Source organism: Pantherophis guttatus, chromosome 1, assembly GCF_059756535.1.
Source record: "Pantherophis guttatus breed Tessera chromosome 1, ASM5975653v1, whole genome shotgun sequence".
Taxonomy (NCBI): Eukaryota; Metazoa; Chordata; class Lepidosauria; order Squamata; family Colubridae; genus Pantherophis; species Pantherophis guttatus.
Window position 1 is genome coordinate 31,766,370 of NC_142063.1, and position 21,772 is coordinate 31,788,141.

The following is a 21,772-nucleotide window of genomic DNA, read 5'->3' on the forward strand; positions in this document are numbered from 1 at the left end:
AAAAATCAGTCTGTTCCAATGATTTTGCAAACAAGGTCCATGTTACTGTTTCTATTTTGATAATGGAGAACTTACCAAGAAAAAAGGAGTGATAATTGATTGGGTAGAGATTTTAAAGACACTTAAAAGCCAAGCAGATGAGAGATTTAATATTTATTTTTTATTTCTTTTATTTGCTGCTTTCTTGCACAAGCAAATCTAAGAACCTTATTTTGCTTTGTGAGGAGGCACACATCAAATACAATCAAAGCAATGGAATAGGTAGATAATTATTATTTAAAAGGATGAATCCAAGTAATATTGTCCTCAAAGAATTATACAATCTCCCCCCAATACAGCTCAAATGATATTGAGATGCTGCTCACTGAAGGCTAGATTATCTGCTTGATAAAACTCCTATAGATCTTTCCACCTTTGCAATAAGGGAGGAAATCCATAGCTGCTTGGCAAACTCAGTTCCTATATTAAATTTGGTGGTCTGAATGACTCATTTTAATGCCTACTTTTGCATAATACTATTTACTTATTTACTATTTCTGTCTTAATCAAATGAGAAATTTCTTCAAGTTAAATATTTGAGACATGTGTTAATGGCAAAAATAAGCCTGAGAACTATTTCAGTTTAACCATATTGTTGTTAAAATATTACATGGTTAAATCTTAGCTGCATACTACTAAACTTCTTTTGTGCGTTATTTTCAATTAGCCCAAAATGGTGCATCATATCACAAAATTTTCAAACCAAGATACCACAAATATCTGCTAATTTAAACAATGCATACAAAACCCAGGACCCATTACAGTACTTTTGTGTAATTGAAATATCAAGAATCTTCATACCAGCTGTGTTCATAAAGTTGTGGCTTCTTCAGCATTGCCACAAACATGTGATCATGATTTCCAATATTCTCTGCCAGCTTCCTATAAGTAGTCAGTGGCGAAGCTAGCAGGAGGTCAGGAGTTGCTCCTATTCCCACTGTGTGTTTTTTTGTTTGTTGTTTTGCCTGCCCATGGTCATTCTGTTACTCTGATTAGGGAATCAGGAAATATATCTGAAAGAATGACCCAAATAATCATGGATTGTCTAGTATATTCTAAAGCTAAATGAAGTTCATCTGTTTGGTAGCAACTTTATATAGAAAGAGTGTTGTTGTTGTTTTTTGCTAGCACTACATATGGATTTGCATCACATCCTGACATAACTAAGTCTTATCTGTTACTTCTGATGCTCCACATTTTTTCATCAAGGGCCATTTTTTTCACCAGTAAAATACCTGGCATATAAACCATATCTTTCAGAGAAAGCAATAAAATTTATTTTTTAATAATAATTTATTATTATTAGTAAGTCTAATAGTGTGGCTAGAATTGGATGCTAGCTGACTCCCCAACTTCCACATCTTTCCTTTAAATACAAGAGAGTGGCACTAGATCAGATTTCATTTTACTGTTAAATTCATAGGGCAATTACTGTGTTTATGTGGCAGTAAAGAGTTTCATTTGAGTGTAAATAGTATGATATACATGTTGTCCTAAATTTAATGTTAACTATTATAATTTATTGGATGATCTCTAAAGAGAGGAGAAAAAATTATCTTCCTTCATGGTGATTACTTAAGATTGTATTTTTTCTAGATAATTAAGTGTTGCACCTGGGAGATGCCATAACATAGTTGGAACCTTATTTACATAAACTGTTTTTTTTAAAACTAATGGAAGATGGAAAACACTGCTCAATCTAATGTGTTTTACTTGAAACCCCAGGTCTTATCCCCCAGCTGCAGCGATGACATTTTAGTGAAAAAGGACCAGTGTTTAATTCGTTCTTTTGCAGATTCCAAATTGTGAGTAAATTTTGGACAACATTCCTATATATAGTGGTGAGAATTTGTGTGTGTTTCTGTGTATGTGTATGTGTACATATGTGTATATGTATATATGCATATATGTAAATACTGATATATATTATAAATCTATATTATAAATATATACTGATTTTTAACTTGGAAACAGAAACCAGGAAGAAGCAACTTAAAAGTATTTAATAGGGAACTATTTATTTATTTTACTTCATTTGAGATTATCCTGCAGCAAATATAACTATTTTGGAAGTCTTAATTGTTGGTGACAATTAACAATTACATGCTATGTGTAAAATTACAAAGCATGATTCAGAAGAAGGGCCACTGTAATAATTCATTTTTCTTTTCCATTCCACTAGTGCATCTTATCTTGCGGTCCAACTGACATTTAAATCAAAATATAGCTCTAGATAAACTTTGATGGAACCTACATTTTGGGCAGTTTGGAAGTATAGCATATGTTTCAGATTAATCTAGCAGAAATACCAGACATATACAATAGATATCCATACATTTGAAGATAGCTTGTTATAGACAATACTTTCACATGATGGTCTCTTTGTAGATTTTACAGTGTTTTACCACTTTTACAATCAGCATATGCAGCAACAATTTTGTCAAGTAAGTTTTTATAGAATTGGAGTTCAAACATTTGGATATCGGCTTAATCAAAACCACCAGTAAATCTATGGTAAAATCGGAATTTGAACCCAGATCCATGTTTTGTTGTCTATTCTTTTAGGGCCTGACCTAATGTTGTCTTACAATAAAGGCAAGCCAAACTAGTAAAATTTAAAGATATTTAAAATATTTGTATGACTATCCATCTTTAAACTCACAGCAATAAAAACATATAAAAGCTAAAGAAAAAAATGTTGCCTCAATTGGGGGGTTCCAACAACTCTATAGACTCCACCACTTTATCTCAGTGCTTGGGTAATGAGCCAGATTTTAGTGGCCTTCCAGAAGACCAAGATGGTGGAGCTTTCTGGATTGCTGTGGGGAATATATAAAGTAGGGACAATCGTGGAAAAGCAATGACATTGCTTTAGTTATGTACTAGTTAGCTTGTATCACAATTCAATCACATTCTAGGTAGCTTACAAGGTATTGTTAACAGAGCCAGATAAATAATGGCTAAACATGAACAAACAAGATCAGGAGAGTACAGGATGCCCATGAAAGAGGAAAAGAGGAAAACACCATTGCGAAAAATGTCCTTTGGGTGCCATGTAACGTGAATGTGGCCATCTCTACACTCATTCATCATCAGCCCTGATGATTAATAAATTTCATTAATTTATTTGTTTTTAAACATTTTTCTATGTTGCTGCAGTTGAAATCTCAACTTCTGTAGAAAGGGTACAAGTTTATACATGGTTAAAAAAAGTAACCTCTAAAAAGGTACAAAAGTAAAAATGACCAAAAGAAAATAAAGATAAATGAGAATAGAGATGGACACATTCACACCAGGGGAAATTTTTCCGGAACAGTTCATTCTTCAAGAATTTCTGAAAGCAAAGCTTGATCTTCATAGGGAAGGCTGTTCCACATCATCAGTGCTGCTGTAGTTTCCTGAGTCTCCCCAGTTTCTTCCTGGTCAAGATAATCAGTTGGGCCTGTAATTGATGGGAGCAGGTATTTAATTAAAATGTTCTGATAGATGCCAAACTTAATATTTCAAAACGTGTTTAATATTATATGTGAGAACATAATCTTTCTAAATGTTAAACATTGAAATAGCATTTCTCCATAGAGCAGAGAAAGTTTTAGCATTGACAATACAAATAACAGCATAAAAGGAAAGAGAAACAGAAGTTAATCAACTTTTTAGGACAAATGTAATGTAAATAATTAATTTTATTGCAGTTATTCAGTAGCGAGAAAGGATATTGAAGAATTAGGTTTTACAAACTCAGAGCTGCCTTCCAATAAAGGTAAATGTTAACATTTATTAATTAGATTATTAAGTTAATTGATTGTGCTATATTTAATTGACATATGATGTTCTTAACATGAAAGAAAGATGCAATTGAAAGTAATACCTAATGGTTATTGACTGTCCTGTTTGTGCTCTATTCAATTCTGATTCCAAGAAGCAAAATCACTGAAGCACAGAATTCTGAAATATAGTTACGTATGTTACATTTACAGTATCATAACAAAATGTTAGGTCACCACTGACATATATGTCATTTTACACAATAATACGTAATTATTTCAGAGGTGTTTTATAAAGAAAGCTTACTTGACAAGCTGTAGCAGCTTTGTTTTGCCATAGGAATTGAATATTGCCACATTAGAACATTATATGTTCAGAGAGGCAAAAGTTATAATGGACTTATAGCTCAACATCCAGACATCTTGCAACAGTCAACGAATGATAAATTTCACTGGCCCTGCCATAAATACACCACTAACAAATGAACAATTTTGTGGTACTTTAATGTAATTAATTTTCTCCAAGATTAAACATCTGGAACATAAATTAACAGCAAAGATAAGCCTGAGAAATGTATCAGATTAATCATACAGTTGTTAAAATCTTACATGCTTAAATCTGACATCTTCTAGAAGTAAATAAAATTCAGCACTGAATATTATTTACAATCTGAAATCAAAATGGCTCGCAAAGAAGCAGAGTTAGTAGTGATTTGCAATGATTATGTAATTTATTCCGAATATCTTGATGGGTAATTTTCCTCCCAAGGGATACAAGAGGCAAGCTCATTCTTCCATTGGAAAACTATTCCTTCTAATTGGAAGATGGACATGCGTGAAATCTTGGAATCCTCCAGCAGTGATGAAGAAGATGGAGGAGAGACAGGAAGTAATGATGATGAAGAAGAAAAAGAAGAACAAAAAGAGGAAGAAGTAGTGGTAAGCATATTAGTTTTTTTCTTCAATATGTCTTAACCAAATATACAGTCACTGTTATTTGTCTCTTATATAATATTGCTCCTCAAACGATTACTTCAAAAACCACAGCCTTTGCTTTCTTCAGTCTGGCATTATCCAGATTCTCTGGAAATCCCATATGCTTCAAAATTTTAGAAATTTTAATCCGATACATCTGGAGGATATCAAGTTGAGGGAAGCTGAGCACCTGTTTTCAAAAAGCAAGGTTCATGTCTTCAGTTATGTTTTCCATCAATGATGAAAACTGAATTAGAAAGCAAAAAAAGCAAAAATTGTTGGAAAACCATCTTATTGATAATGAGCTAGCTTGATGGTGCATACTTCCTGATTTCTCCTATTTAACCTTTTCTGCAAGTGGGAGCAGTTTACAGTCTCTAGGAATTTAAATGATCATAGAAAGCAAAATGTAAACATTTGAGCCTGGACTCCTAATTTGGATTCTTCTCTAACAAGTATTTTGGAAATTTGCTTGTTACCAATAATCCATAATAGCCATGAATTCTTTTGTGCATCTATAACTAACTAGTGAATGATAGAAATAGGAAAAACCTCCAGATTCTTCTATCAGTGTTCAATTTGAGAAGCTTGACACCTTCTGAAGAAAGACAATTTTTTGTGCAGTAACAGTGAAAGACATAAGAACAGAGATGTTTTAGTAAGCTCTCCAAAGAAGAAATTTTGCATTTCCAGTACTAACCAAAAATCATGATTATGTATCTCAAATGAGGTTAGTAAAAGGAATAAGAAACAAGAAACATTTAACTTAGGATCTTAAATACCTTTCTGAGAACTACAGAAATATACTACAGAAAACTACAGAAGATACCAGGGCAATGCAATGCTTCGTATTTGATTCTAAAAAAAGTTTCTTCAGATTTCATGGGGGCACAAATATATCTGCATCTTGTTTTCTAATTGGGGGTAAGAATATATTGTTATGTAGTCAGGTAGCTATGGAGTCTTGGGTGCTCTCTGAACTTGGTTATTTGTTTACAGATGTTTCATTACCCAACTAAGTAACACCATCAGTGCCATTAATTAATCAGTGCACTGATGAACAAGTTGGGTAATGAAACATTTGCAAGCAAACAGCCAAGCTCAGAGAACATCAAGGATTCCACAGTCCAAATACTGGAACCAAAGCTCACTTAACTTCCTGGCCCCAAACTCTGAAAGAATAGCCAGAGCTTTAATGAAAGGCAACAGGATAAGAGCTATTTGGAGTCCCAGGCAGTTGCTGTTCCATAGGGCAAATACTGCATTAGGGAAAGCATGACTGCTACGTAGGTCGCACAAGATGAAACAGCTGAATACATGGGACCTAGAGTATGTGTAGCCTCCTGGTTTTTGTGGTATGTCTATCAAATAATTTGGCTCTGGGTCTTGTAATATAGGCAAGATTGTCCTGCCTTTTGCAGTATTGTAAAGTTTGTAGCATTTTAAAATCATTTTTAAAAATCTGAAGTAGCTTTAAATACTTGAAAGATATGCAAGGCTCATATTGTACATCATAAAGTTGCTGACTGTGATACAACTTAAACATGGTATTTTAAAATTGTATATCCAGAGTGAAAATATGAACTAAAATGAATCTTACAATAATTAAATCTGAACTTTCTTTGTCTGGGGGCATTTTGAGAGACAGCAAGGCAGGGTGTTCAATATCTTTTTCTTAATTTCATTAATTTTACACCAAGAATTAGTATTTTTCCCTATAATGCACTTCTTCTATCTGAGTACAATGCACTTCTTTAATCTGAGTACGTTCTGTATTTACTAATTTTTATATTTTGACTATGTAATCTGTCAGCTTTAAGGCACTACAGGCAAAACAATGTGATTTTTCTTAATACATTTTCTGGGAGTCAAGAATTGAACTTCATGACATGTATATTCTCCTAGATCTTTCTTTTCATTTTTCATTTATGATTCTGGCTTTGTACATTTAAATAATCCTCCTTGGTTTTTTCCAGTTTTTCTTATTTAAAAAAATGTACCATAATTTTTATACATAAGAAGTATGATTCCTTTGATTTTCTCTAGACTTTTAACCTGTTTAATATTTTTCATAGCTGGACTGTTTTCACTCTACAGTAGAATGAAAAGCAATTTTACGAAATGTAATTTACATTATTTTTTTCTCTCCTATTTTGAGGAAGCGTCTCTTGGGTACTGACTGATCTTGTCAGGATTTGAATGCCTAGTAGGCTTACGTCTGGTTAAAATAATACTTAGTATTAGTATTATAGTATTATAATTTTATCTCATTCTTTTTTAAAATATCCCAGAAGGTGCCAGCTCCTCAGTACTGCTTCAGTTCTAGGAAAACCGCATGAGCAAGTCAATGAAATTAGAAGCTATAGGACCTGACTTTAGAGGAGAGTTTACTTTTTTAAAGGTCAAAAGACAGTGTTCTGACCTAGGCTTCCTGAGTCACTAAAACACACGAGTAGTCCCAAAAATCTCTTTTATTGCAACAGCTGTGAATTCTGTTCATTCACAGATGAGTCCCAAATAGTTGTAAAGAGTCCTGATAATCACCCACCTTTATCTCCCTTGACACGTTGCCAAAGACCTAATTGGCAAAGCCACACGGAGTCCAGAATCAAACAGAGCTTCAGACTTTAAACTGAACAGAATTAACAACGTTGCTTCCTGCAAAGGCCCATGTGCCTTTGCTCCTCTTTTAAGACTTTTATGGGAGGGGCCAATCAACTCCAAACCCTACTCCTAAATCGTCCCTTTTGTTTTAACTGTTCTTGCCTTCTGGCGGCTCTGCACATGCACACACTGAGAACAGTCTCCTCCTGTTCCTCTGCCTCGCTGAGGTCCGACTCTGGAGGCTCCAGAGGCAGCATGTACCTCCCAGATGGCCCTTTCTCTGCCTCCAATGCAGAGCCCTCGTCCGAGCCTTCCCCAGACTCCAGGACTGACCCATGTTCTTCCCCGACCTCCTCACTGTCCAATTCTGCTGCCAGCTCCACAGGCCGCCAGCTGACCACAACAGACAGAGGCCTCTGAAGGAAATTTATTCATTATAATAGATGAAGAACCTATAGCATGAAGACTGCAATAAGTTATATAGTGTAAACATGACTGTAGTATCATTTGTGCCAAAATGTCGCATTGTCATATCTTCTACAGCAAGGAGCTGAAAATATTGAAATGGATATATGGTAACCTGACTACTTTTTTTGGACAGTTGGTCACTGATTAGGAAAATGATGGGGGTTTTTTGTGTTGCAACCCAGAGTGTTGTCCGAGTGTTGAAATTGGTTACCACAAAGGATCAAGGCATTTTCTTCCATGCCTGCCTTCTTAGAAATGCAGAACTACTTACTGTAGGAAGAAACCAAGAAGTCCTGTTATTGATCAACAGCATTTTTATTTATTTATTTTTGAATATACATCAATGTCAATACATGAACAGTGAGGCGTCTGGGTATCATTCATTTGAATACAAGTAGTAGTTATAATATTAATAAAATTTGTTATTTAAATCATACTTATGTAATTGTAATGTCATTATACATATTTGTCTTAAAATATAGGTCTTCATTATTTAGTTGTTCAATATTTTAGCCCCCCATTCAAATAACAGTAACAATATCATTAAAACATACATAGTGTCATCTTCAACATCTAATCTTTCAATATCTAGCTATTACTTTTAGTATATTATATAAAAATATGCATAATAATAATCCCCCTATTTCTTGTTTCTGCCTCTGTTCTAGCTCCTAGTAAAGCCAATTTTGTATACAGTACTGTGCAGTCTACATTATCTGGAAAACCGCATTATTATTTAAGAAATTTTTGTATGTGGCATGTCAGAATTTACTCAAATATATTTTGATTGAGAGAGCAAATAAGAATTACTGGTTCAGATGACAACCAGTTAAATATACCTTGGATGAGAATATCTATAGTTTATTAGCCATGTTTGCTAACATACAAGCTAGTGGGATGGATCAATAGAGTGCTAAATTGCAATCTAAACTACATAAATTCTTACATGATACACCATGTATATGATCTGAATATGTTCACTGTGTTAATATTCTGTGTGTTAGGTATACAAGTTTTTTAGAAGAAAATAGCGTCAATTACTTCCTAAAGGTAATACAAAGTGTGCTACACAAATAGGATAAATAGTACATTTTTTCATAAAAATCCTCACCCCTGCATTGATCATTCTAATTCAAAACTCACTTGGCTATAATGCATGTGAGAGCTTATGTCTTATCCTAGGCACCTTCATATGGAAGATGAGATCAAATTACTTGCTTTCATATTAATATTTAGTATTCAGAAAACAGATTTTACTCTCTATAACCATGACTACAGAATGAATTTCTGATTTAAAAAGGAGAATTACTGTGATGCCTTCTTACATCTCGTGAATCCTGAGTTTAAAGTGAGAGATCTGATCACTACTGGTTAAACTTAATCTCCTTCCATTTCTGGCAAAGTGATAGGGCTTGTGAAAGCTTTTAAATCCCAATTTAAAAGTGACTTTTTATTCCTCTGACTTATGGTAGTCAAAAAAGCCTTATTATTTCTATGCTTGTTTCTAGTGTGCCATCCCCCCCCCCCAAAAAAAACCCTCCCGTGATATTTCAAGGCACCTGGCAGGTGAACATTGTTGTATTCCCTTTCCTTCTTTACACCAAATAGCTTACTTATTCTTGTGTAGATACGTTTGGAGACTGGAACTTCTAGGGTGAGGGTGAAGAATTATGTAAATACCGGTAGCTGTTGCAACCCATCCTGAGGGTATTTGGAAAATCTGCTCTCTACAGCCTTCTTCAGTTTTGTAATGCATATAGGGAAGCTGTATACACCGTTAACTTTTCAGTAGTTGCTCTTCTAAGTGAAGGAATTGTGAGTGGATAATTAGAGCAGTGGTTCTCAACCTCGGTAAGTTTTAAGACCTGTGGACTTCAACTCCCAGAATTCCCTAGGCAGCATGCTGCCTGGGCATTTCTGGAAAGTCCACACATCTTAAATTTCAGGTGGTTGAGAAAAGTCAAAGCTGTTTCTTCAGAAACTAATGATAAAATATTATACCTCTATATATATATTGTACAAAGCAATGAGTTTTGTTCACTTTGTTTATCAAAGTTTTGCAGTTTACATACTTTGAGATTGGTTTTAAACACTAGCCAAGATTGGAAGAAGGAAAACATGCCTAGGGTGACAAAAAAATCAGTAACTTTCTGAGTTTGTGCATTTAAAACCTAAAGGTTACATCTATTGAAAACAGAAAAGGAGAAGAAACTTGGATGAGTTAAAGTACTATCTTGTTTCCCTTTCACTTCCCCCTGGAAGTCTGTGGTCTTAATAAGGCTGAAAACAGAATGGCTGTTCATGGTTAGAGGCTGCCTACCGGGTTGCCATGGTAATGCACTGTTGGTTGCAAGTGAGCATGCTCCGAGAAGGGGAAGATTTAGCAGAGGCTTGGCAGACTGCCCGGGGAGGCTTACCAGATGCTTTGAAATGGGCTGTCTCTTTCTTTTCCTTTCATGTAATGTCTGATTTTTTTTTTTTTAACATGGAAGAGAATGTAAGCAATGCTGCATAACATTGGATTCAGTGCAGCAAAAGGAGGAACGCAAATATTTGCAAGTTAGGCTGAAGTGCATTGAGGCACCGTGAGCTGATTAGGTAGAAAAGCAAATGTAACCATTTTACATTTGGGAGAAAATGCAGCACCTGGGTAAGGACTATTTGTGGATTCAGGCTGTAACTTATTTAGTGTGCTGTGGATATGAGCCTTGAAGAAGAAGGGTTGGGTTTAGATTTTGTAAGTTTCTGAGTCTTTTTTTCTGGCTTTTTCGTGATGCATGTATTTTCTTTCCTTTGCAAAACGACAATTGGAATCTCGTTATAGCTTTTAGTGTGCCATAAAATAATGGCTTTTAACAAAATGGAGTCACTTTCCACGCAAACATGCTAATACTGAACAAAGTGTGGAGCTTGATCGTTTGTGGAATGTGGAATCTCACCCTTTCCCCTCCCCCTCCCTCATGTTGTTATACACAGTTAATAGGCCACATTTTGCTGGGTGTGAACTGTTGCAGACTGCACTGGCTTTTAGTGCTAGCATTTGTAAATATCCTGCTGTTTTAGGTAAGTGAATAGAAGTCTAGTCTGTAAAAATCTAAATGTTGTTGCTTGAAGCTGTTATTTCGTTCTAAAGAGCTTTAGCTTTTCAAACAAAAGAGAAGGGGAGGAGAGGAGCTTTGTTGGGAAAAAATAAAAATGGCATTCCTGTGGATATTTTTCAGACTTAATTTGAAGTAAAATAAACTATTTGGCAATTATTGGAAGGTAAAGTAAAAAAATAGATTAGTAGAAAAAATTGCTGAGTCTATTGTTTCATGAAGCAGTGGAGATTATTTCTTCAAAAAAGACGAATATAGGTGTGGAAACAGTGGCACATTTCTATGCTGTCAGCAGAAAAATCAACATATTGAATGCTTGAATTTATAATTTGAAAATTTTAACACATTCACTGTTCTTACCTTTCTCCATCTCCATTCTTGTTTTCCACATCTGAAAGGAATAGTCAAAATGGTTTTTATTTTTTTTTAACAAGCAAAATGCAGTAATAGAGAAGCCACTAGGTAGCTAGTCACCTTGTGACTTCATAGCTTAATTTTTTAAAAATAATCTGTTTCCCATTTAAAAGGGTATAGTTCTTTATTAAACCATTACATTATTTGAAGAAGCCCCTATACAAATTTTTTATCAGATATTTATATTGCACATTTGGACAATGCAGTCATCCCAGGAATAGCGAACCAATTCTTAGAAAAAAAAGATTTAGGTCCAACCCATCAATTATTGCTTTACTCATTACAGTAATGTTTATTTAAGACTCCAGTCTGTCCTCTTGAAATAAATAGAGGTTCTATAACAGCAGCCTCCTTCCCATTACTTTTCAATGTACTCAACATGATTAGGAATTTGAACTCGGGACTTCCTTGTTGAAACATAAGATACTTTCTATTGAATATTGTAATAGTTTTTAAAATATATATTTAATAGATTATGTAAAATAAATTTGAGGAAATGATCACTAAATTATCCAGAAATAGGCCTATATAGAATATTTATAACACGTCTAATAGTTGCATATCTCTTGTTTGATGTGATTTGCAAAAGCTGTACATAACAAGGATCCCAAAGTTGTCCCAGTATTTTTAAACCAAATTTTCTGTAACTTCTGTGCATTAAGATACTTTAACCTAAACCAAAAGGGGTTCTCTTTTTTGTCATTATCCAAACAGTGTACAGTATGTGAATTTGGAGAAGCTTTAATGTATTGCTTTTTAGTCACAATTGAAAGCATTCATCTTGAAATTTTATTAGTTTTGAAAGCTATTATGAATCTCTTTTAACTAAAAACAACTCATCTCTTCAGAGATTGAGAGAGCTTCAGGTTTGAATAACTAGAATTCTGTTTGAAATATAAAACAAGTTTGTCTATGTGATAGCATTAGGCACTTTTCTTTTTAAAACAGCTATGCTGGACTTCATACTGAATCAGAATGTGTCTATGTTATTTAGTTTAAAATTTAAAATGCTTTTATCCTAAGAGTTAAACACTTTTTCTGCACAGCAAGAAATTCTGATTTTTTTCCCCTTCAGATTACTTAGAGGTTCATTTCTCATTAGGTACAATAGTTTATTAGGAATCTTATTCTGGGCAAGGATATATTGTTAATTTCAATTTTTAATGGCTGATTTTCAACACCATAGTAGCAGCATCATGTTTTGAATTTAATGACAGTACAGTTTGTGTTTTAACATTGAAAATAATTCTATCAACAATTGGAACATAATATATTGTTCAGGCTATTTCATCTAATTGGTGTTAGAGGATTGCTACTAAAACTGTTTAGTTTTGTTGCTACATAAGGTATGTTAACCAAGCACACAAAGCTAACTAAGAATCATGCTTTGCAGTTCCTTAAAACCTTGTAAATATAAAAAAAATCAAGAATTTCCATCTCCATTTGATTGAACGTATTTTCACTGCCCTGTGTGTTCTAGAATGTACATGTACTGCAGCCCAAAATTGCAATATCCATTTGACTCTTGTGTCCTTGCAGAAAGGTGGTTGCATGTACATTGGATGAAATTTTTTCTGCATTGAACATGTTCAAATCTGTCAATAATATTTCATTAACAAATGTAATACTGCATTTTTCTTAAGAGATAAAACCTAAATTATAACTTTTCCAGAATATTGTAACATATAATTGCATATATAGCATAGTGACTTCTAAAATGAATATTATAGTATTATGAACATTTTTGCATAAAGTATACTTACCGATATATAAATTTAGTTATTATAAATGTGTTCTTTCATACTTTAAATAAGATTGTGTATGGCATCTCTCACTTACAGTATCTGGTATCCTCTACTGATAAATAATATTCTGCAATGTTTCAGCAATTCTTACATTTTCTTTTTATAGGGAGGCAAAAATGTATTATTTTCCAGTATTTTTCCTTTAGAATCTGTCTGAATTTAAGGGCATATTAGGTGTAACCATATTCCATAACCTAAACAAAGGCTTCATTTAAAATAGTTACGAAGAAATATAATTACTCAGTTGCTCAAATTCCTTCATAATATACAAAGGTTTGTATGCTTAAGAAGTTCTTACTTTATTTTGCATAAGGAACAAACAAAAATTAGACTACAGTAAATCTCTAATGATTTTTCCTTTGTTAATCCCACTGCCTTCTAATCTGGAATTTTAGAAAGAAACAGTTCCCTCATTGATTTAAAACAGTACTTGGAAGAGTGTTACTGAAGTTGAATACACCTGGTTGTTAAAGGGTATATAAACATAGATGTTTCAAAGAAGGAACTATACATTTACTTCATCTGTATTATCTTGTCTGATCCTTTAAAAGTCTAGTTTACTACCATACGAAGTTAATTGAAACAGTGATAACTTTACAAGGACATTGTTGAGGACATATGAGTGTCATCCTATTTGTGATCTAGTATCCTAGAAGCCTATTTGCTGTATTTTGACATATTTTTGTACATTTAATATTTGATACAAAAATCTATGTTTCTCCACTGCTTTTGTATATTTTATTCTTTTGCAAACTTAAGTTTAGATTGCTGTCGTCTAGAGGTTTTCATGCAATACCATAGTTTAAATATTTTAGCTCTTTACCTATATTATTTTCTTACCAGAGAGATCAAGTTTGTGTACAGTTATTTCCAAATAAACAGGTTTAAGGATAAGGCTGTTTTCTACAATTTTTTTCTGGAAAAATACAGAGAATTGAAGCTTTAAACACTTGAAGCTTCAAATCACATTTGTCTTGCCTGTCTTTGTTCAGTTTCCTCTTGAATGAAAAGAATCAAATTACCAATGGGCACACACTCAGAACTTCACATACACTGATTTTACTGAAAGCAACTGAAAGCCTAGGAATTTAGTTCTCTGGTGTTGCTCATATAAGGTTACCCTAGTGATCCTTAAAATTTTGACAAATTTACATTAATCTCAAATGTATAATTTTAACAAATAAAAATCAATATTGATTTGAGTTGCAGTAGACATTTTACTCGATATATCTGATAAATCTCAGTGGCATTATACAAATTTCCTAAACATCATGCCTGCTTACGTCATGCACCAGCAGACATGAAGTTCAAGAAATTCATATGTTGCCACTGAGGTTTATCAGATATATCGAGTAAAATGTCTACTGCTCAATACCAACTCAAATCGGTATTGATTTTCATAATATATTTACAGAAACATAGAAACACAAATTAATCTTAGGACCATTTTTGTTTATATAGAAAAAATCACATTATGCAGGATTTTAGGACGGGGGCACTATAGGAGTGAAATACTACTTCTAAAGACCAGTTTTGAGATTTCTGATATGGCATTGATCTCTAATTTGTGTTTGGAAATAACAGGTTTGCTATAACAATACTGCACTTGATTCATAATGCACACGTCACTGTTTTCTTTTTAGAAAAGCAGGAACCTGGGGATACCTTACAATAATTTCAAGCAGGAGCATCAACATCTTAACATTTTGCAGGATAATACAGTTTCATCAATCTAATTAAAATGTTAATTTTATTTAATATTAGGTCCTATGGAGGCCATCTGTAGAGTTACATGTGCTACATGGCCTCAAGACACTAACCTGCCAACCCCTGCAATGCATTGTTTCATGTGTTGTTCCTCAGAAGCTTTTAGTGTTGATGAAGTGATCTGCATTAAGGAAAGTATGGGAACCACTGAGCTAGGATTAGATAAGAAAATTAGTTAAGAAAAGTAGACAAACTCAGCTATCGTAATTATTCTAGAAGCGACTTTCAAAGAATTTAAGCAAGTTGCTATGATAGCATATATGGTTGCTAGATAGCCAGATTTGAACTAGAGTTAAGTCACTCCTATCTCCCCTAATTAGAGTAAGGTCCCACTTATTCCCCATCCAGTTAGCTAACCAGTCCACATATTATACGGTTATAGAGAGTGAGCAAAGAGATTTTATGCCTCATTTAAGAGCCATTTGAAGGAAGGGCTGATGAAAGTACAATAATAGGAGATTCAAAAAATGCTCTTTGAAAATACATTGTAATAGAATTTTATGTTTGCCATATTTTGATGGAATTGGCTACTTCATAGCCAATATACTTTGGAAAGTGGTAAATACCAACAAAAAATAGGACATTAAATAACAAGAGGGAATTGTTGGAACACCTAGAGAAAGGTGAATTAACACAGAAAAGTTATGGATATATGCTGAGTAACTGTAGAATGCTGAATATTAGTTTAAAATCTAGTTTTAGTGGCTTCATGATAGCCCCTTCTTCAGGGCTACATGCTCTTGAAACTTAGCCCAGTTTTAAGGTTTCTTCAAGCTAAGGATTGGTAGTTGGCTGGGGTGCCATACAAACTTAACTGGGATTTTTATGAATAATTTGATCCTCCTTGTCAGTTTTACTTTTGTTTACAGATACAAAATTTGTTATTCAGATATGTGTCTTTTTTATTTTTAAAAGCCTGAGGAAGAGCTTGATCCTGAAGAGAGGGACAATTTCCTCCAGCAGCTTTACAAGTTTATGGAAGACAGAGGTAGTATGTTTTAATTTGCTTATATATAGATTGCAGCCTGCCAACTCCTCTAGGAACTGCTTTGGAGCCTAATCTTTATAATAGGCTTGATTCAAGTTTATCAACAAAAGAAATTCCACCCCAAACTCTGTCCTCCCAAACTGAGATATGGTTGTACTCATTTTTTGGTTCTTAATTCCCAAAGTATTAATTGCACCTATTGGCCATCTGAAAGGTTGCCTACTTGTGACAAATGGTTACATAAGTTGTTATAGACAACAAAATATGGAATAATTTCCTAGGACTATATGTTCTTGAGTGGGAAATGATCTTTAGGTAGGTTGTGCTATTCTGAACTTTTCAGTTGGCCTTTTCACTTACCAGTAAATATCAAAATGCTATATTTTCCATTGATAAGATTTAAGTCTTGAAGTTCCAATAAGCGTTATATTCCACCAACTTTCTAGTAATATATATAGCAGTGGTTAATATAATGAAGAAATATTATTTATTCATTTCTTATTACTTTTAGATTGGGGTTATTATTTCTCTGGAATGTGTGGGTCATTGAAGTTTTAGTCTTTTTACTATATATTTTTAAAATATTATTTCACACACAAGAAAGACATCCTGGAGTACTTGACTTATAACCACAATTGGGGCTAGAATTTCAGTCATTAAGCAAGTCATGTGACCAGACCCAATTTTATGACCATTTTTACCAGCGTCATTAGATGAATCGTGCTGTTGTTAAATAAATCTGGCTTCCCCAATTGGCTTTACTTATTTGAAGCCAGCTGTGAAGTTAGCAAATTGCTATCATGTGACCATAAATTGTTGCAACTATCATAAATGAAAATCAGTTACCAATCACTCAAATTGTGATGATGTTGGCCGCTGGAATGGTGCAATGCTCATAACTTCAAAGACATAAATCACGCTTTGCAAAACCACTGTAACTTCAAAATTATGTTAAACAGTTGTAAGTCAAGGACTACCTATATTGGGGATAGCATCTATGTCTATGTTCACTTACATTCATGTTGGAATTTCTAGCATTTGTAATACCATTTAAGAAATATATTGCTATCTCTAAATATACATTTAAAATAATCTGTTTTACCAAAGCAGTTACACATGAATTTTTATGTACAGTACTAATCATGATTCTGCAGACAAGTTGAAATGCATTGTTGTATGTTCTAGTGTAAAATATTTGCATCATAATATTCTGTCCTCATGTTTTCATTAATTAGGAACTTCTATCAACAAACCACCTGTTCTGGGCTATAAGGATCTTAACCTCTTCAAACTTTTCAGACTGGTATATCAGCAGGGTGGGTGTGACAATGTAAGCATAACTTCTCTTAAATTTATTCTGAGTTCATGCTATTTAATTTCAAACTAGCAACATGCTAACATGCTTTATTTTCTCCCATTCTTTCTTCCAAGATTGATAGTGGAGCTGTATGGAAACAAATTTATATGGACCTTGGCATTCCTATTTTGAATTCAGCTGCTTCTTACAATGTGAAAACTGCGTATAGAAAGTAAGTGATCTCTTTTCTTTCTTAATTTGTATTTGGACATGAACTGGCTGAAGAACAAGTATTGAGTACATTTTATCAAGCTTTTATTTGAGCAACTCCTTGTCAAATGATCAAATTAGTCTGGATTCAAAGGAATGTAAGAAGCAGAGGGGACTGGGATAGGCACTAATGATGGCATCTCACTAACAATAACTCCTTTGTGCAGGAACATTTCATTGTTCATAATTTTTCTTTCCTTTTAGCCAAACCCACTGTTTACTTTCTCTAAAGAAATTAAAGTTTCAGAAAAATGCAAAACAGTAACTCAATCAACAAATAGAGTTAATAACAAATGAAGTACCTGCAAGTTCCATGTATCGTACTACAAATTATTCTTGTAACTCAGAAATGAGAAAAGGAGAGGAGGGGAGGGTAACTTGAGATGCTAGTGTTAATAGCCCACTTTTTAATCTATTACTTTTGAAGAAGCTTGTGGGGATGTCAAAATGGGTATACCGTCCCTGTTAAGTAGGTCCCTGTTACCTACTCTTTTAAGTTTGATGGGACTTATTTTTAAGGATATCCTAAAATGAATATGTATTTAAAAATCTGTAGGTATCTTTATGGTTTTGAAGAATACTGCCGTTCTGCAAACATTCAGTTCCGAACCATCCACCACAATGAACCAAAAATAATTGTAGTAGAGAAAAAAGAAGAGCAAATGGAGGAAAAGGTAAAAGAAGAGCCTGAAATGTCTCCTGTAGAGGTTCAGAATGAGATAGAAGAAAACAACTGTAGCAGTGAAAGTGAAAAAGAAGAACTGGAGCAGAGGTCTCAACGGGTAAGCAACTGCACTGTAAAAAGAGTTGTTATAAAATAAGCAATGACTTTCATAATTTAGTTGAGAACACACGTCCTTCCACCGGCTTTTCATTCTCCTCAAATACTGGTTGCATTTTCTGTTCTTGTAACACACTGAACTTGTCCAACCTTTTCAAATGTAGTTTTATTTCCACTATTTATTTCCAGACTTTCCACTTGCCCTATAATAAATCCTCAGGATGGCTGAACAAATTCAACAAATTTGTCTACAGAAAGTTGCCTCTCCTAAAGCCTGCAAGATTCAGTTAACAGCAAACTAGGATTGCTGTCACTAAGTGATGTGCCTGCCCTTTATAACTGCATCTCTTAGCGACAGAAATTCCAATTCCAGTTGTTGTCATAAGTCAACAACTACCTGTACACAGGCCTACACCAGCGTGAGAAAAAGTATTACCCCCTTGTTTTCATGCTGGAGGATTATCCTTTCTAAGATGAAATCTGTCATCTTGAGTTATTGCATTAACTTTATCAGGGTATTATGAAATGTAATATATTCTTAATAAATCACGATTCCAGTCCACAATTTGAGTTTCATAGGGATTGGCATGAGCAAGTACATTTCTCCTTACATCTGTGTTTCCTGCTACTTCAATTAATATGACCCAGTTATTCCTATCACTGCTCTTCCAGCAGTTGTTCAAGTATCAAATTATACAGCATTGAGAAAATGATAAACATTTGGTTCATTTTGAAAAAGATTGACTTGCATACTAACTTTATAGCTTGGTTCGTGTATTGTAGTAAATCAAAGTTTAACAATGCTTTATTTTAAAAAGTAACAATCATAAAACATCCTAAATCATAAATCAAGCATGTCACATTAGAGCTGTGTGTGATTAGCCACTGTAATTTCTTGTGTTCTTTTCTTGTCTGCATTCTCTGCAGCAGCAGAATTTATATGTTACATTTCTAAAGGAAAAGCTAACTCTCTTATGTTGAGAATTATTCTGGTTCTCCTTTAATTCTTCAGTAAGCCATTAATTAAGAAAAAAACCACCGTTATGGAATTGTGCTTCCTGGAAAGCAACAAATGCATCTTAAGCGGGATGATATTTCAGTTCTTTCCTTACACAGGGACGAAGAAGACATATCCGTGATGCATCTCTTGTTAAAAAAGAAGGTGAAGATGATAAAATACAAGATAAGCTAAAAGACAGCAATAAGGAGAACAAAGACATAGAAGAGATTTCCAGTAATGCAGAGAAGATTGAAAATGATATGGCACTTGCAAACAGAAAGACTACACCAAAGCAAAAGGAAAAGAGAGCAAAACAGGAAGAGGAATCTGACAGGGAGTCAGATGAAGAGGAAGAGAGAAGGCAAGGAAATTTCTTCAGGCTTTTGTCTGGGTTGCTGAACATTACATGGCAATGATAATAATAACTTGTCAAGAGAGAGGGGATCATTATTTAATAGGCTCAATTTAACAGCAAGGATAGAGCTATATTGGGGTCAGCAGTCTTTTTACCTAATCACTGCCAGGAGATAGCAATGCGGGTTTCAAAAAAATACAAATGTAACATTTTTTAAACCAGCCAAAGAATCAGTACATTTTGTAAAACTTCAGCAAAGTCCCCAGGCATCTCATGTTAAATCTGGTAGGCTTCGATGGTTTTACAAGACTTTGGCCATTTTTATTGTCTGATAATAGCACATTAAGGGCATCTGTATTGTCAATTCCTGACTTAAATGAAGTGTTAATTTTCTTTTCAAAATTAGTTCATAATTTTAGCCTTTATAATTACTGAGGTCAGTAGCAGAATCTATAGCTGGATTCTGATTCCTATCATCAGTTAATGTTATGTCTTAAGCTTCCTGACATGAAGTGCTTGCTTTCTCTTTACTTAGGTGTAACTCAGGGGTGGGTTCTACTTACCTTTACTACCGGTTCGCAACGGAGCCACACTGCAATCTATATATCACAATTTTATATTATTCTAAAATTTAAAAAATACATTAAAATACAAGGATATACACTTAATATGTATACAGTTTTTAATGTGTCCTCCCCTTTTACCAGAAGAAGGGGAGGGAACCCACATGTATAGCATGGCCCTTTCTACATTACAGATGTAGTCCTGCTTTTTTTAAAAAAGAAACACATCCATTTTCAACCATCAAAAATGGTTTGTTCCTTATCTTAATGTATGATTAAAATTAATCCTGGATTAATAGTGATCCATATTCAGACAGTCTGTAATCAACCTAAAACAAGTGGTTCTGCTTCCAAAACTTTATGACTGTAATAGAGACTGAAGATGCTATGCTTGTTTTCATCATGCTAATTAATGCCTTTACATTATGATAAAATTCCCACAGTGTCATGTCAAAAGACAGGTACAAAGAAAGCCCTGTGTTGGGTTTTCTGTGTTGTGTCAAAATGTCCTTATGACAAAACAAACCTGCTAGTTTTCATCATTCCGTATTACCAGAACCCTAAAATTTGGATTGCTTCTGAGCAAATAGTTGAATTTTATTCTTGTATAAAAGGTTTGCAGAATGCAATTAGGCATTACAATTCTAGCGCAGAGTTATAATTTCATATTGTATATTTAGGGGAAAACAGGGCTATATAAATGATATAGAGAGAGTTGAAGCACATTAAATACACCTTTTCTCATTTTTTTGTTGGGGGAGTACTTCTTTTACAACAGTAATATGGGAGTACTATCTTATTCTACAAAGGCAATTTGAGTAATTGCTTCCTTTTCTCACACTAAAAATGATCATTCGATAACAGCTCTTAAAGGCTGGAACCCAAGTAAAGGCATTCCAAAACCTGAGAAAGTTGCACTTCTCTTCTGTAAAATCTCTGTGTTATCCCCACATTACTAAAGTGGGTATGCTGAAAAATTACTTTTATAACTTCTGTGAGTCTGTGGCTGAGATAAGATGTGAATTATGCTTTTCATATTTTTATCACATTCTAGTTTTTTTACTGTTGGATAACATGCATCCTTCTGCCTAATTTTAAAAAAAAGATTTGACAGCAGACAGTTCAGTATTATGGCAAGAGAGAACAATCCATTTGCTGTTAGTTCAGTGAAAAACATGATAGTTAAAGAACACTCCTGTGGGTTAGTATATGGCTTCAAGCAGATGATTCCTGAGAGAATGTAAACCTAACAAAACAGATGCCCTCCCCCGCCCCCAATAGGTTATAGCCCTCCCTTAGGCATGAAAGCCAGCTGGGCAACTTTGGGCCAGTCACTCTTAGCCCAGCACACCTCACAGGGTAGTTGTGTGGAAAATAGGATGCAGGAGTATTAGATGTTTACTAACTTGAGTTTTTTATATATAGAAGAATTTACTACTTCTTTGAACCCTGTGATGTAGCATGTTTCACTCATCCTTTTAATAAAAACATGTATCTATTTAATAGTTATACACAATCATCCTGAAACCCACTCAGGGGAATGCATAACAAAAAAGTACAGACAAAATTGTGCATCTATTGTAA

General features: G+C 34.0%; 1 protein-coding gene across 5 annotated transcripts in view; it reads left to right on the forward strand.

Annotated features, from left to right (window-relative positions):
- Nucleotides 1-21,772, forward strand: part of ARID4A (AT-rich interaction domain 4A) — a 55,598-nt gene that overhangs the window by 19,641 nt on the left and 14,185 nt on the right. For all 5 annotated transcript variants that reach the window (XM_034433482.3, XM_087895633.1, XM_034433480.3 and 2 more), the window contains 8 exons: nt 1,765-1,844; nt 3,732-3,799; nt 4,573-4,742; nt 15,850-15,922; nt 17,158-17,252; nt 17,354-17,451; nt 18,046-18,271; nt 19,387-19,631. In XM_034433482.3, the coding sequence (XP_034289373.1) occupies nt 1,765-1,844; nt 3,732-3,799; nt 4,573-4,742; nt 15,850-15,922; nt 17,158-17,252; nt 17,354-17,451; nt 18,046-18,271; nt 19,387-19,631 (1,055 nt within the window). The remainder of the gene's footprint in view (nt 1-1,764; nt 1,845-3,731; nt 3,800-4,572; nt 4,743-15,849; nt 15,923-17,157; nt 17,253-17,353; nt 17,452-18,045; nt 18,272-19,386; nt 19,632-21,772) is intronic.